Below are 15,000 nucleotides of genomic sequence, written 5' to 3'. Positions count from 1 at the left end.
TTGACTCTCAATGTCTCATTATAAATCAGATTCTTTCTAACAGGTTTCTAAACAGTCCTGTCTGCCATTGCTGGGGCAAAAATATTTTATGGCTTTTATTCCATGTCTGTTAATTTTGACGTCATTTACTGTCACTCACAAAGTTTTGGATAAATCAGATGTTGGTTTTATATGTCTATGTGGTGTTTTTAATATGCTTTAAGACAAAGCATGTGTAAGTTCATAAGTCGACAGCATTGCTGAGTATTTCCTCCTTAAAACTGCAGTGAACCAAAGACAGTCTCAAAAACACGCTTTGAAATCGCTGGTGTTTCTGACGTCACAAACTACCTTGTAACCAATCAGATCAACGTGTGATCGTCAACCAGTGGATCTCTGAGCTGAGTGAGTGAGTGGAGGCGGGGCTCATTTGCATATTAAATGAGGCAAGGGTGTCGAGTTACATTCAAGATATTTTAAGACATGAAGACATTTTTTCCAAGGAAAAAACACTTCAATTTGTCATTTTGGTGATGAGTTTTAAGGGCTAAAATGATTGACAACAGGGGACTATGAAATATTATTGCAATTTAAAATAACTGTTTCCCTATTTGAATATAATAATTTTGAATTAATTTTTATTTCAGTTTTGGTAATTTTAGTAACATCTAAAAAAACAATTAAACTAACATTTCTATAACTTTTTTGGTAACACTTTAGTTCAGGGTTTAGTTCTCACTATTAACTAGTTGCTTATCATCATGCATATTACTAGCAAAAATAAATAAAAATAAAAATAAAATAAAATAAAAACTAGACTCCTCTCCTCATTACCTGGAAGTAGAAGAACGCCTGCCCGAACCAGTAGTGCATGATGGTGGTCTGAGCGGCATCGTAGTGCATCTTCTTCCAGATGAACTGGGCCATGATGGTCTGGATGAGCAGACAACAGGCCAGCGTGGGCAAGTTATGAGCCCTGAAGAGCAGAGCCACCAATAACACCACGCCGCTGTACACTTCCCACAATCCCCTGCTCTTCAGCCGCCCACTGTCCCCAGCTGACGACATCAGCTGCGAGCGCAACAGGTCCTTCACGCCCGTGAACAAGATGCCGAGGACGAAGACGTAGACGAATCGAGCCTCCACGGTTCCCCTGAAAGAGAGAGGTTCTGGTTTAGAGGCTCATCTTAGGCTACGTCTGCATTTATTCAGATATGTTTGAAAACGGCGTTTTCGTTTAATAAAAAACGCTCTCCGTCCACACTAGCGTTTTCAGATGTTTCAGTGTGGATGAGAAACTTTTGGAAAACGCCTGTGTGGTGGATTTTTAATAGATAAAATAGTAAACTGTATATTAAACTAACCATGTTTCTTACATCTAACCTTATTTCTCTTTTTAGGCCTAACATGATAACACTTTGAAACACAATGTACTAAAATGTGCTGTCCTGTGCTTTTGAATGTTGTATGTTGTGTTGTTAAATATAACAAATATGGGAATTGAAACTAAATGACTAAATTTGAACCTTGTGATTAACAATGAAGTAATCATTAAAACAAAGTTCGCTTTATCTAGTAACAGAAGAGTTTGCATATGAAGAACCAATCAAATTCATATAATTTTGCAATACCTCCCTATTCTATAAACACTGTTGTATTCGTGTTAGCTGGTGGGATTCTCAATGGAATTTGTCTGAGATCCTCCGGCCTTGCTTCTTCTTGGGAGAGATTCCCTGAGAACTGCTCGGGAAGATCTCCCGGCCGTGATTAAAGCATTTGAAGGACATTTGCTGAAGTCTGTTTGTCGATTATTCCTGCGCAGGAAGAAAGCTAGTTAGGGAAGCAAGTTAGTTAGGTAGACTATATATTAAGCGTCGATTGGAGACGTTAGGGAACGTCGATTGGAGACGACCCAGGGAACGTTGATTGGAGACGACCCAGGTAGACTACATAGGGAACGTCGATTGGAGACGACCCAGGGAACGTCGATTGGAGACGACCCAGGTAGACTACATAGGGAACGTCGATTGGAGACGACCCAGGGAACGTCGATTAGAGACGACCCAGGTAGACTATATAGGGAACATCGATTGGAGACGACCCAGGGAATGTCGATTGGAGAGACCCAGGTAGATTTCGAGTAGGAAGGGAACGTCGATTGGAAACGACCCAGGGAACGTCGACTGGAGACGACCCAGGGAACGTCGACTGGAGGTAGACTACGACCTAGGTAGACTTAGAGTAGGAAGGGAACGTCGATTGGAGACGACCCAGGTAGACTATATAGGGAACGTCGATTGGAGACGAACCAGGGAACGTCGATTGGAGACGACCCAGGTAGACTTCGAGTAGGAAGGGAACGTCGATTGGAGACTACCCAGGTAGACTATATAGGGAACGTGGATTGGAGACACAGGGAACGTCGATTGGAGACGAACCAGGGAACGTCGATTGGAGACGACCCAGGTAGACTTCGAGTAGGAAGGGAACGTCGATTGGAGACGACCCAGGTAGACTATATAGGGAACGTCGATTGGAGACGACCCAGGTAGACTATATAGGGAACGTCGATTGGAGACGACCCAGGTAGACTATATAGGGAACGTCGATTGGAGACGACCCAGGTAGACTATATAGGGAACGTCGATTGGAGACGACCCACGTAGACTTCGAGTAGGAAGGGAACGTCGATTGGAGATGACCCAGTTAGTTAGGTTTGTGTAAAACCTCACAAAAGCTCACTGATATGATACAGACGGAAAAATAAGTAATAAAGTTATTGCGTAATTCTTCTGACAGGATAATTTTATTTAGCAAAATATCTCAGCATTAACTGATCGTCCAGGTGTCATTCACTCACTATTATATGTTTGGTCTAAACGCAACTTCTCTTATGTTTTACCACAGGAAAGCAAATGTGAGTAAATTCTGTCATCTTTGCAGGACTGTGATATGAAGAGTGAGCAAAGTAACATATTTCAGCGACTGTGTGAAAGTGAACAGCACATAACAGGCACAATACCGGTATAAACATGAACATCTATTGGTACAATATGCATCACGTGACTAAACTTACGTCATCGTTTTTAAATCCCTCCGTTTTGACACTCCACTTTACAACTCGAAAATGGCTTTTCAAATGTATCCACTTTGGAGAGCGTTTTCAAAAAGCTTATTTTCATGAATAAAAACGCCGTCTCAGTGTGAACGGAAGGACAAAACAGAGAGAAAAAGATGTGTTTGATTGTTTTCAAACAAAAACGTATTATTGTGGACAAGGCCTAAGACACTCACGTTCACCCACACACAGAAGACTCAATATTGACCGAGAACAGCCTTTTGTTTGAAGCCTCGTCTTTATCTCGGTCAAAGCTTGAGAGAATCAATAAGAGCGAGGCTTGTTGCTTCACAGCGGAGAGCAGAAGTTACTTATTATATGTCCATGAATCATTGGAAAGAAGCGATTCACTCAAATCAGCTGGACTATTTAACGCTGCCTATGAGAAGGGAATAACGTTTTAATTTAGTTAAATCCTTACCACTACTTAACCAAAAAAATTTCGTTCCTCCTGACTGCCCTGTCAAAATGCCCAAAAAGTTATTGTTTTCATTGTTTTTGACCTATGTAACCTTGTAAACAGTGCTTTAGGATTTTGAGGTAGGTCTAACAGGTAGGATATATAGCTTACAGAAATTTATATAAAGTTATCAAACACTTCACAGACTTCACTGCATAAAGTTTAGATTAAATGTAGATTAATCCTTCTTAAAGCTACAGACGTTATTCAGGAAAGAGCAGTGAGTGATTTTCTCTGGCTTTTGTTCTTTGATTAACATTAATCACAGACATCACAGCAGCGGGTTTAATAGGCTACTGTCACTTTAAGACAACATTTTTTCACAATAACTTTTGTACATTTAAGACTTAATTTAACTCATTTAACTGTGCTTTCGAGGATACTTGACAAAACAAGCATTTTGGCATTTGACCCTTCGCAGGGAGTTTGGAGGATTTGAACTTTCTGACGTCTTTCCGCGGTTAAAACAACATTCCTTCTGATGTTCATTCACGCTTTATTTGATGCTATAAATGAACTAGAAGGAAGAGATGATCGGTTCACGAGCAGCTTTAACTGAGGCTCTAGCGATCTGTCAGACACATTAAAGAGCCACAAAACACTATTTATTGTTTAAATGTCTTTAAAAAATGACCAAATTTCAAAGTTGAGACTTTGTTTCATATCAAAAGGGACCTGGTCGTCGGTGCCGATAGCCTCGTGGGCAAGTGCGCTGACATGTAGTGCCGTTGTGCTCCGGGAGACCCGAGTTCGAGTCCCGGCTCGTGGACCTTTCCCGATCTCGACCCCTCTCTCTCTCTCCCACCTCACTTCCTGTCTAGCTACTGTCCTATCCTACTAAAAGGCAAAAACGACAAATTTTGACAGCATTAATAATTAATGAACACACTTATCATCACGATTGCCAGAGATGGAGAAAAATCCCACTCCAGTAAGTAAATGTGTCCCCGTCCCCAAAAACGCTTCCCTCCACGCTTTCAGCTGCACATCGTTTATTTTTACCACACAAGTGCACCCCTGGATATGGTACAGTATATTGACAGGGACATTATGACATTGTATATCAACACTTTTAATTTAAATGCGATTAATCGTTGCACAGCCCTAAAATGAACCAATTCAACGATTCCTCTTAAAAGTTTTTTTTTTTTTTATATTCATATATTTATGCATCATCACTGTTATCACCTCTATATTATCTAGTTTTCTTGTACATCTGTCAGTTCAGTTTAATGCTGTCATCCTAGATTTATTCATTCAAAACCATTGTTCTTGAACCAAAAATACTGCTCGGATTAAATTACATTATATAATCCAGTTATGATGATCTGATCTGGTTTAACATGCGGCACATCGTCCTCTTAAACAGCTTCGATGCACTTTGTGTGAGTTGCTGGTGTAGTTTTTCTAAAGGGCAGCATCACTGAACGTAGTTTAACTATATTAAATCAGGAGTATCTTGTAGCTGGAGACGCCGGCTCTCACAGTACACTGGATCAGTCACATTAAATGTGATTAGAGAAAAACAGGCGGGAGATTTCGGCAATTTCCCCGGAGAAGCAGGAAAATCTCATCATTTTTATTGCCACTGTGTCTCTGTTCCTCTTCACTGTAAATAAGCTCCATCAGAGAGAAAACTACATCCGCACTGAACACTTTAATCCAACACACGTTACCATGACAACCAGAACTTGGCAACGGCACGTCGTTTATGCCGTGAGAATGAATGACGAAGCAGGGAAAACGTCAAACCTGAAGCGTCAGACTCGAGACTTGCTTTAACCTGCAGACGAATGAGGACCAGCTAGTGTTGTGTTTTAGTACCTACTGAATTAATGCTTTAAGTTCAACAAACTTTGTGAACTTCATCATTTTAAAGGTGCTCTAAGCGATGTTGGGTGACATCACTTCTTGTTGACATTCGAAAGTATTGTCAAACAAAACGGAGGCTAGCTCGACCCTCCCTCCTCCTCATCCCTCATCTTTTCATTTCATATTGCTTTTCTTTTACAGTTTTTCTTTTCATTTCACATAACTTTTCTTTACTCTTTTAGTGAGTTATTGTATAAATTTGTTGCAGACTTTGCATTCGCGGTATTTACCTGAGGGTTTTGGTTTTTTGGTTTTCTTAGTACGTCTTTTTTTTTTCTTCTTTTTTTTTTAACGAACTTTATTATGAACAATGCACAGGACAATAGGTACAGAGAACACTACAAATACTGTGCGTGCCTTCCGTCTCTGTAGTAGCGTCCATCATCCGTCTCTGTTTTTTTTTTTTTTTCTGTTTTTCCCCGCGTTGTCACCATAGGGTTGTCACTCATCATCTGACCTCACACACTGACCTCGCGACAACTGCCACCTACAGTAATAGGCTACTGCAGGTGGCAGTTATCGCGAGGCTACTGACAGACTCAGATTAGGAATGTTTTTTTTTTTTTTTTTTTACTCCGCCCGGGCCCGGGGTAGCCTATTATTATTTTTTAATAACGCAGGTTAAAAACCGGGAGATTTACGGGAAAATACTAATACGGGAGGATGGCGGGAAAGAAGGGTAAAATACGGGACTTTCCCGGCCAAAACGGGATACTTGACAGGTATGACACACACACACACACTTGCATCCTCACTCCAGGAAACTGCAAATCCAGTCACTCAGACTGAGAGATAGTCAATGTTGTGTGCAGGATCACCAGATGGTGTGTGTGAAGGGTGTGTATTCACGGCATCTGAGGTGGACACTAGTTTATCATTAATCTTTGATTAGTTCTGCCAGCGATTCACTCGGTCTGACGGGACGTTGCTCCGCATGCACTTCAGTCTGACACTGAAGGTGTGTGAAATGCACAAAAATAACAACAAAATCAGTGTGTGTGATGTGCATGAAAGAGAGGTTCCCAGATATCGCGTCAGATTTAAAAAAAACACACACACACCAACTCAATAAACATGCTGAAGTCTATTCATTTATTCATTCCCGTCTTTGTTTTATTCAGCTCCAGTGTTGCTGATCTGCTGTTCCCACAGCTGTCTGTCAGAGAAACTATGAGAATAACATGACCTTTGACCCTAGAGCAGAGCACTTTGAGTCACGCAGGTTATTGTGAGAAACATACACCCAAGCTGAAGTCCTGCCATGGTTGCTAAGTATCTGAATTTTGATAAATACAAAATAAATACGTGACGGAACAACTGCAAGAACAAACAAGTGAATGAATGAATGAATGAACAAACAAGAAAGAAAGGTCAACTGAACAAACTAACAAAATTAATAAAGGAAAACAAATAAATGAAAGGAAGTGATGAAAGTTAATGAAACTAAAAAAGAAAAATATACACATAAAGTAAATAAAAATTAATAAAAAAATTAATCATAAAAAATAAAAAGATATATATATATATATATATATCAAGCGTAGCGTTAGTTCTGGCAGGTCATGTTAGTCAAGCTCGCATCAGCTGACTCTCAGCTGATCCACATCTACCTATAGGAATACGACACCTATCACCGTATACATATATAAGCTCCTTCAGTGTTATCAGCAGCTATCAGGAGCTAATTACCCTCCTCCATCCCCAGCTCCTCCTCTCGCCCAGTCAGGATTTGACATTCTGATTCCCCTTGAATCAGAATAATTATCGAATAATGCTGTACTTAAAATCTTGAATGAAATATATTTGCAAATTTTCATGTTGGTTCTGTTCTGTTTCCCCCTAGGGGGATTATTGCTGCTCTCCCTGCTCTTATCATGCTAGGCCTCATGGATGCGCAGGGAGTTCTCGCCCAGAACGGAACCATACCGCCAATCCAAACTGTAGGCTAATTGTCAATCATATTTGACGGTAGTGGTCCTGACAGAAATATATATATATATATATGAAGAGTTCAGATGCAAAAGCCTCTAAGAGCCATCTGAAATTTTCTTCTAGAATGATTTTTGAATTTTTATCAAGCTCGCATATTTAAGTTCAGTAATTTCACTTAAATCACAATTCATAAGTAATTTTCACTGTCATTTAAGTGAAATTACTGAACTTAAATATACAAGCTTTATAAAAATGATCATTCTAGACGAAAATTTCAGATGGCTCTTAGAGGCTTTTGCATCTGAACTCTTCATATATATATATACTTTAAAAAAGTGTTTTTTTATACTTTATTTTTTATTATTCATTTATTTATTTTAAATTATGTATTTATTTATAATTATATATATATATATATATATATATATATATAAATACATAATTTAAAACAAATAAATGAATAATAAAAAATAAATAAAGTATAAATAAAATACATGACTGAACAACTGCAAGAATGAACAAGTAAATGAACGAACAAACAAACAATGAAAGGTCAAATGAACAAACTAACAATTAATAAAAGAAAAAAATGAAAAAGTGATGAAAGTGAATGAAATTAAAATAAATAAATATACAAATAAAAAGTAAATAAGTAACAAAAATGACTAAATAATAATAATAAATAAATTATTAACATACATAAATTCATATATATAAACAAACAAATAATTATAAATAAATAAATATTAATAAAAAATAAATGAATACTAAATACAAATTAAATAAACGTATTATTCAAAATAAATAAATGAATACAAATATGTAAATAAAGAATAAATAAATAAATAAAAATGGTTATTATGATCAACAAACCTGTGCAAAAGTTGTGCCATGGTTGCTACGGTTGACAGGGTGTTGCTAGGTGGCAGAAATAGCTATGAGATCCTGGATATGGGATATTTTTAGGCAAAAATAGCACGTCTGATCGCTCAGAACCAGCGAGCCTCTCCTCAACAAGCACATGATGCGAGACAACACTCCTGTGTTCACAGCACAAACCGTGCGAGACTAATTACACGCCACACGTGTTGTTTGAGGCTTTTTTTTTACACAGGTTTAACTCAGAGCGCATTAGAAGAGAAATATGTGAGTGTGTGCACAGAATTAATTTCCATCTCTATGTGGGATCCGCATGCATAAACACTCTCAAACGAGGTGTCAGATCAAAACACACACACACACACACACACACGCGTAGATTAATCAGGATAAAAATACGCAGGCTTTTTATGGCCTCCTCCTGACGCAGGTGTGCTTTTAATTACTCTCTTCAGATGTGTCGGGATCTAAAAAGCTCAGGGAAAAAAGGGCAAATTCCACTTGAAAGTGAGCGTCGAGGACTATGTGCTCACTGTGGAGGGCAGAGCACTTGAAGAGAGTACTTTTAAGGGTGCAGGGCATCACAGTGTCGTATGTGAACACAGACACTCTTTATTTGAATGTGACCTTAATAACCTAGCAGGAAAAAATCATGTTTATCGCTGATGTGGCAGATGAAACATCTTTATGGAATGACTCTCAACCAAACAAACATGTCAGGACTCTTAAATATATTGAGGGGCTACATTATAAAGTCAAACCAAAAATTAATCAGACACCAGATATAATTTGTGCTTTTTTTTTTTTTCTAGTGTGTGCAGGACACTATAGCTCACTATAGCTCATTTATGAAAGTGAGGATAGCAAAATAAAGTAGGGTGACCAAACGTCCTGTTTTCCCAGGACATGTCCTGTTTTCACGTCCTGTCCTGGCTGTTTTTTATAAAGTGATGAAAATGTCCTGGTTTTCATTATCTTTCATTGGGCCATTAAGCATGTACTTTAAATACACGCTTGCCTTTGCACACAAAACATATGAAACCGGCTTCGGCTTCGCCCCGTCTTGTTATAATCAGCGCGTTCCTCAATCTGCAGCGGCAAGCGCACGTCAGAATACAGAGGCCTGTGTGTGTGTGTGTGTGTGTGTGTGTGTTCATCTCAGCCTCATTGGTCTGTCACTGCTCGTCAATGTCAGAATATTTGAAATGACCAATCAAATCAAAGTAGGCGGTCTTTACGTTCACAGAACTTTAGCAGCGTGACTCGACGTTTTAGTTTACGGTCAAGTGCAAGATAAGATGTAAGTAGCGAACAGCGTAAGCCCAAATGTAAATTCACAGATGATTTACAGAGAAAATTCCCGTGTTTTCGTTTCGGTTTGGATCCGTGTAAAGCAGAATGCATGAACTGCAAAGCTGGCACGCACGTGTCAGTGTCAAATAAAGGTGCTAGCGACCTAGAAGCCCACATAAAGAAAGTATAGGCTACAAGAGAACATCAGGAGGATTGAAAATGTTTTTTTACTGAAATTTTTTATTTTAGTAGTAGATTTTTAACCTATGGCCATGAAAAGAAATAGTGTAATGTAAAAGGTGTTAAAAGTGCGTTTTTTTTAATAGTATTCTATTGTTGCGGGTCAAACATTGAATGGAAAGGATGTATTACTTTATGTATTAAAGTACAATAACATAGTTGCAAGGTTGTGAATGCATTTGTCAAGTATTTTTTGATGCATTCACCCCCAACCACACCCACAGCCCTTAACCACGCCTGCCCAAACCACACCCACAGCCCTTAACCACGCCTCCACAAACCACACCCCCAGCCCTTAACCACGCCTCCCCAAACCACACCCACAGCCCTTAACCACGCCTCCACAAACCACACCCACAGCCCTTAACCACGCCTCCCCAAACCACACCCCCAGCCCTTAACCACGCCTCCCCAAACCACACCCCCAGCCCTTAACCACGCCTCCCCAAACCACACCCACATCCCTTAACCACGCCTCCACAAACCACACCCACAGCCCTTAACCACGCCTCCCCAAACCACACCCCCAGCCCTTAACCACGCCTCCCCAAACCACAACCCCAGCCATCAACCACGCCTCCCCAAACCACACCCCCAGCCCTTAACCACGCCTCCCCAAACCACACCCCCAGCCATCAACCACGCCTCCCCAAACCACAACCCCAGCCATCAACCACGCCCCCATCCTCTTTTCTGAAAACTAAAATATGGTCACCCTAAAATAAAGTAAACTGTGACATATTATACACAAAAAATCTTCATACAGTGACTACCAGTAACATTTATAAAAATTTGGGACCAAAAATTATTCTGAAACTTTGACCTGATCATGTTTTGCTGAAGTGTGTTTTCTTTAATTGCTAATGCGACCTTTTTACACAAAGACTGAACAAAATGAAGCATTGCTTGGTGATTGGTTGAGCTAAACTGGTATTATCTAATTGTGTAGTTAAATTTAACAGCTGACAGATATTCAACATAATTCATGTGTGAGACAGTCTAACAGAAGGATGGACAAAACCAGCCAAATATCAACTGAGTTCTGCTCATATTTCATTACCATTTTCTAAACTATAGCGAATAAACTGTGAGAAAGTGAGAAATGTAGAAGGTGTCTGAATACATTTTGGTTTGACTGTACATGGTCTCTCCCTTTCTTACACAGAACAACCTCCTGGACAACAACCAGTCTGGTTTCAAAAGCGTCACTAAACTGAGACTACCCTGCTCTCGGTTTGTCTGGCAAAAGCAGCTTCCGAATCCTCAGTACTTGTATTGTTGGATCAGTCAGCTGTGTTTGACACAGTTAACCACCAGATCCTCCTGTTTACTCTCTCAGTAGGTCTTCAGGGCGTTGTGGAGGGAGGGGTGAGGTGTCAAAAGACTGGAATACACGACACTGAAATTAACACCCGCCAACCTGCCAAATGCGGATAAAAAACAACTGTGGCGCGAAACGCTGTCAAATCACGAGCCAATTTGGCATGTTACTTATTATATTTACTCACTTTGCTGGAAGTTCGTGTAAGTCAAATCTGATTTGGCGCAAATACTCGTGAGTCATCATGATATCTTAAATACAGCGTATTGCGCAGAATCTGCTCATATCTGGCTTACTTGAACACACACGTCACTACATAACAAATAACGACGCGCTTGTTCATTTGCATTGAAGCAATAGCGAAGATTGAAAAGCATTTGGTGAACAGAAAATACATTGTTATTTTCCAACATCCTACTTTTTTTTTATGTTCATTGTACTGTATTGATCTGTCCACCTAAACTACATTTTTGTTGATGAGGATGAAAGAGGAAGGGAGGAGATGGCTGGATGACAGGATTTTGTTTGAATAAGAAATTATTGTATGAAATTCAAATTTTATAATATATATATTTAATCATACACTTGCCAACTTTGTAAATGGTTAGAGAGAAAATCTGGGCATCGTACACTACAGGACTGAGGATCAAACACTAGCCTACACTACAATACACTAAACAGAAACATATGACACATTCTTCAGTGATTTTTCCGTATTTATAAGGATTTCCGTATTTTTCGACCTGGGAGTGAAATGAGCTGCGTTAACCCCACTGTGTGAATACTGAAACTGCTGCAAACAATTACTAAAAAAATGGCAGATTCTGTGTTTTCTAACACATTTACCCGATCTCATATGTCGTCTCGTACAACGCATTTTTTCTTGATCTTTGTGACTTCGGATTTAACAAAATCCATGCCCATCATACACTACATGATTTTCTGTGAATTCTGTCAACTCCGAACACACAAAATCTGCAGAATGGCGCAGACATTCAGCAACTACTGCCGACTCACAAGTCATGTAGTGTATTCCAGCCTTAAGTCGCAACATCTAGCTACTGGATTCATAAATACATTCAGAAACACGGTTTTTCCTATCACTGTTATCATCCATCTACTGGAGTGCCTCAGGGCTCAGTGCTGGGACCACTTCTCTTCTCCATCTACATGTCATCACTAGGATCTGTCATTCAGAAACATGGTTTTTCCTATCACTGTTATCATCCATCTACTGGAGTGCCTCAGGGCTCAGTGCTGGGACCGCTTCTCTTCTCCATCTACATGTCATCACTAGGATCTGTCATTCAGAAACATGGTTTTTCCTATCACTGTTATCATCCATCTACTGGAGTGCCTCAGGGCTCAGTGCTGGGACCGCTTCTCTTCTCCATCTACATGTCATCACTAGGATCTGTCATTCAGAAACATGTTTTTTCCTATCACTGTTATCATCTATCTACTGTTAATGTCACTTTTGTTTGTATAGCACTATTAAAACAACACATGCTGACCAATGTGCTTTACATCATCTCAGTAAGATAGACAAAATAGTACCATAGTAATAGAATAAAAATGATAAAAAATTATCATCAAAAGGATGAATAGGCCATGGCAAACAGTCATGGTAAAATGTCTTAAGTTGTACTTTAAAGACATGTACCGAGTCAGCGTCCCTAACATGTAATGGTAAGCTATTCCAAAGTATTGACACCACTACCCCAAATGCACGATCCCCTTTCTAGCTTAACTTGGTCCTTGGAATTTTCAGCAAATTTTGAGTTGCTGATCTCAAAGTTCTTCCTGTCTGATACTCAATTTACAGATCTGATAAATAAGTCGGTGCAAGGCCATGAAGAGATCTATACACCAATAAAAGAAGTTTAAAATCAATCCTATATTGTACAGGGAGCCAATGTAAAGAGACCAAGGATGGAGTGATGTGTTCACGTTTTTTCTCACTGCAGCGTTTTGAATCTTTTGCAGCCGTAGAATAGATGCTTGACTAATACCCTTATATAAAGAATTACAATAATCAAGTCTTGATGATATAAGAGCATGGATTGCAATTTCAAGGCTCTTATACGTCAGACATGATTTCATCTTAACCAGATTTCTCAGATGAAAAAAATTGGAGTGGAGTGGAATGCCTCAGGGCTCAGTGCTGGGACCACTTCTCTTCTCCATCTACATGTCATCACTAGGATCTGTCATTCAGAAACATGGTTTTTCCTATCACTGTTATCATCTATCTACTGGAGTGCCTCAGGGCTCAGTGCTGGGACCGCTTCTCTTCTCCATCTACATGTCATCACTAGGATCTGTCGTTCAGAAACATCGTTTTTCCTATCACTGTTATCATCTATCTACTGCAGTGCCTCAGGGCTCAGTGCTGGGACCGCTTCTCTTCTCCATCTACATGTCATCACTAGGATCTGTCATTCAGAAACATGGTTTTTCCTATCACTGTTATCATCTAGCTACTGGAGTGCCTCAGGGCTCAGTGCTGGGACCGCTTCTCTTCTCCATCTACATGTCAACACTAGAATCTGATCCAAAAGAGGCACAAAATCACTTTCACAGACCTTTACCTGGACTGTTCTCTGCTGGTGGAATGACCTGCCGAAGTCTTTAGCCATTTTCAAGACATGGCTGAAAACGCATCTTTTCGTCAACAGACAAAGATACAGACAAAACACAATATGTCCTTTAAAATATAATAGTGTGTAAAAATCACTATATTTTTTTTTAATATAGTTTATCATGTTTTCATTTCTTTAGTTTGAAGTGAGTATATCTGCATTGCCTGAAGAAAATTTATTTAGTTTTTCTTAATTATTTATTGCGTGAACTGGCTACGCTTTAGTTGGCTTTTCTTGCTTTCAGAAAGAAGAAACATTAAGCTTTAATGCTTTTTAAAAGACATGTACCAGCTCACAATATCCCCTCTGTCCCTTGAGAAGTGTGTTCATGTTTTCCTTTCTGATGGCAAACACAGACTTTGTTGAAGTCGCCTGACTGTAGACTCTATGTTATTCAGTTTATGATGTGCACTACGCCTCAACAGATCCGTGTCCTGATATCTCATTCTGTCACTACTGAACTCAGACGCTCCCGATCTCCGTTCAAACACTCCAAAATCTGTGTCTCTGCCAAAATTCTTGTTTATTTATTTTCCGCTCCGCTTTCTCTGACAACAATCATCCCCCGTAAACAGCTTTGAGCATAAACTCTGATTAAAAAAGCATCTTGCTTGACATCTCTTCACTCTGCCTTTTGTGTGCTTGTGGTTTTCTCTCAACAACAGTTGACAGCACTTTGGACTCGTTTGTATTTTTTAATCAAAGGCGGAATAAAGTGATAACCAAAACCGAACAAGCTAATTCTCGACTTGCTCAGTTTTTTCATTGACCTTGTTGCAATGCATTCTGGGATTCTGTGAAAGATGTGACGATGTCTTAGTATTGTCTAAAAGGCTGCATCATAAATATCTTGTGTGCATGTTAAAAATATGCTTATGAAACCAAAAAAGCTATTAATAATTCTTGTTTACATGAAGAAAGACATTTCGAACAGACTAAATACCACACGCTGAGTTGTTTAGTAGCTTGTTTCATGCATGTGGTGCAATAATTCTGTTTGGGTCTTCTAACATAAATAAATAATATGCAAAACAGACTCGAGGTTGTTTACACCTCTAAAAGCAGCTTGAGACATTTCTGTAATTTACATATCTATTCAGAAAGGTATTAACTGTGTTAATGGCTAACTAACACCCACATTCACACATGGAAGAATAACTCCATTAGAACAATCAGCTGTCACTTAAAGTCTGTAATATTTTTTGGGTCATGCATGATTGTGCATCTTAGTCAAGGGACATTTATCACTAAAGTCACTTCACTC

The 15,000-nt window shown here is 39.3% G+C and overlaps 1 protein-coding gene across 1 annotated transcript in view; it reads right to left on the bottom strand.

The window, feature by feature from the left end:
* Positions 1 to 15,000, bottom strand: part of pigg (phosphatidylinositol glycan anchor biosynthesis class G (EMM blood group)) — a 142,686-nt gene that overhangs the window by 12,272 nt on the left and 115,414 nt on the right. The window contains exon 11 of the mRNA XM_084430111.1: positions 814 to 1,132. Within this exon, the coding sequence (XP_084286237.1) occupies positions 814 to 1,132 (319 nt within the window). The remainder of the gene's footprint in view (positions 1 to 813; positions 1,133 to 15,000) is intronic.

The sequence above is a fragment of the Rutilus rutilus genome (assembly GCF_951802725.1).
Source record: "Rutilus rutilus genome assembly, chromosome: 14".
Lineage (NCBI taxonomy): Eukaryota > Metazoa > Chordata > Actinopteri > Cypriniformes > Leuciscidae > Rutilus > Rutilus rutilus.
This window is presented reverse-complemented; position numbering and strand designations above follow the sequence as displayed.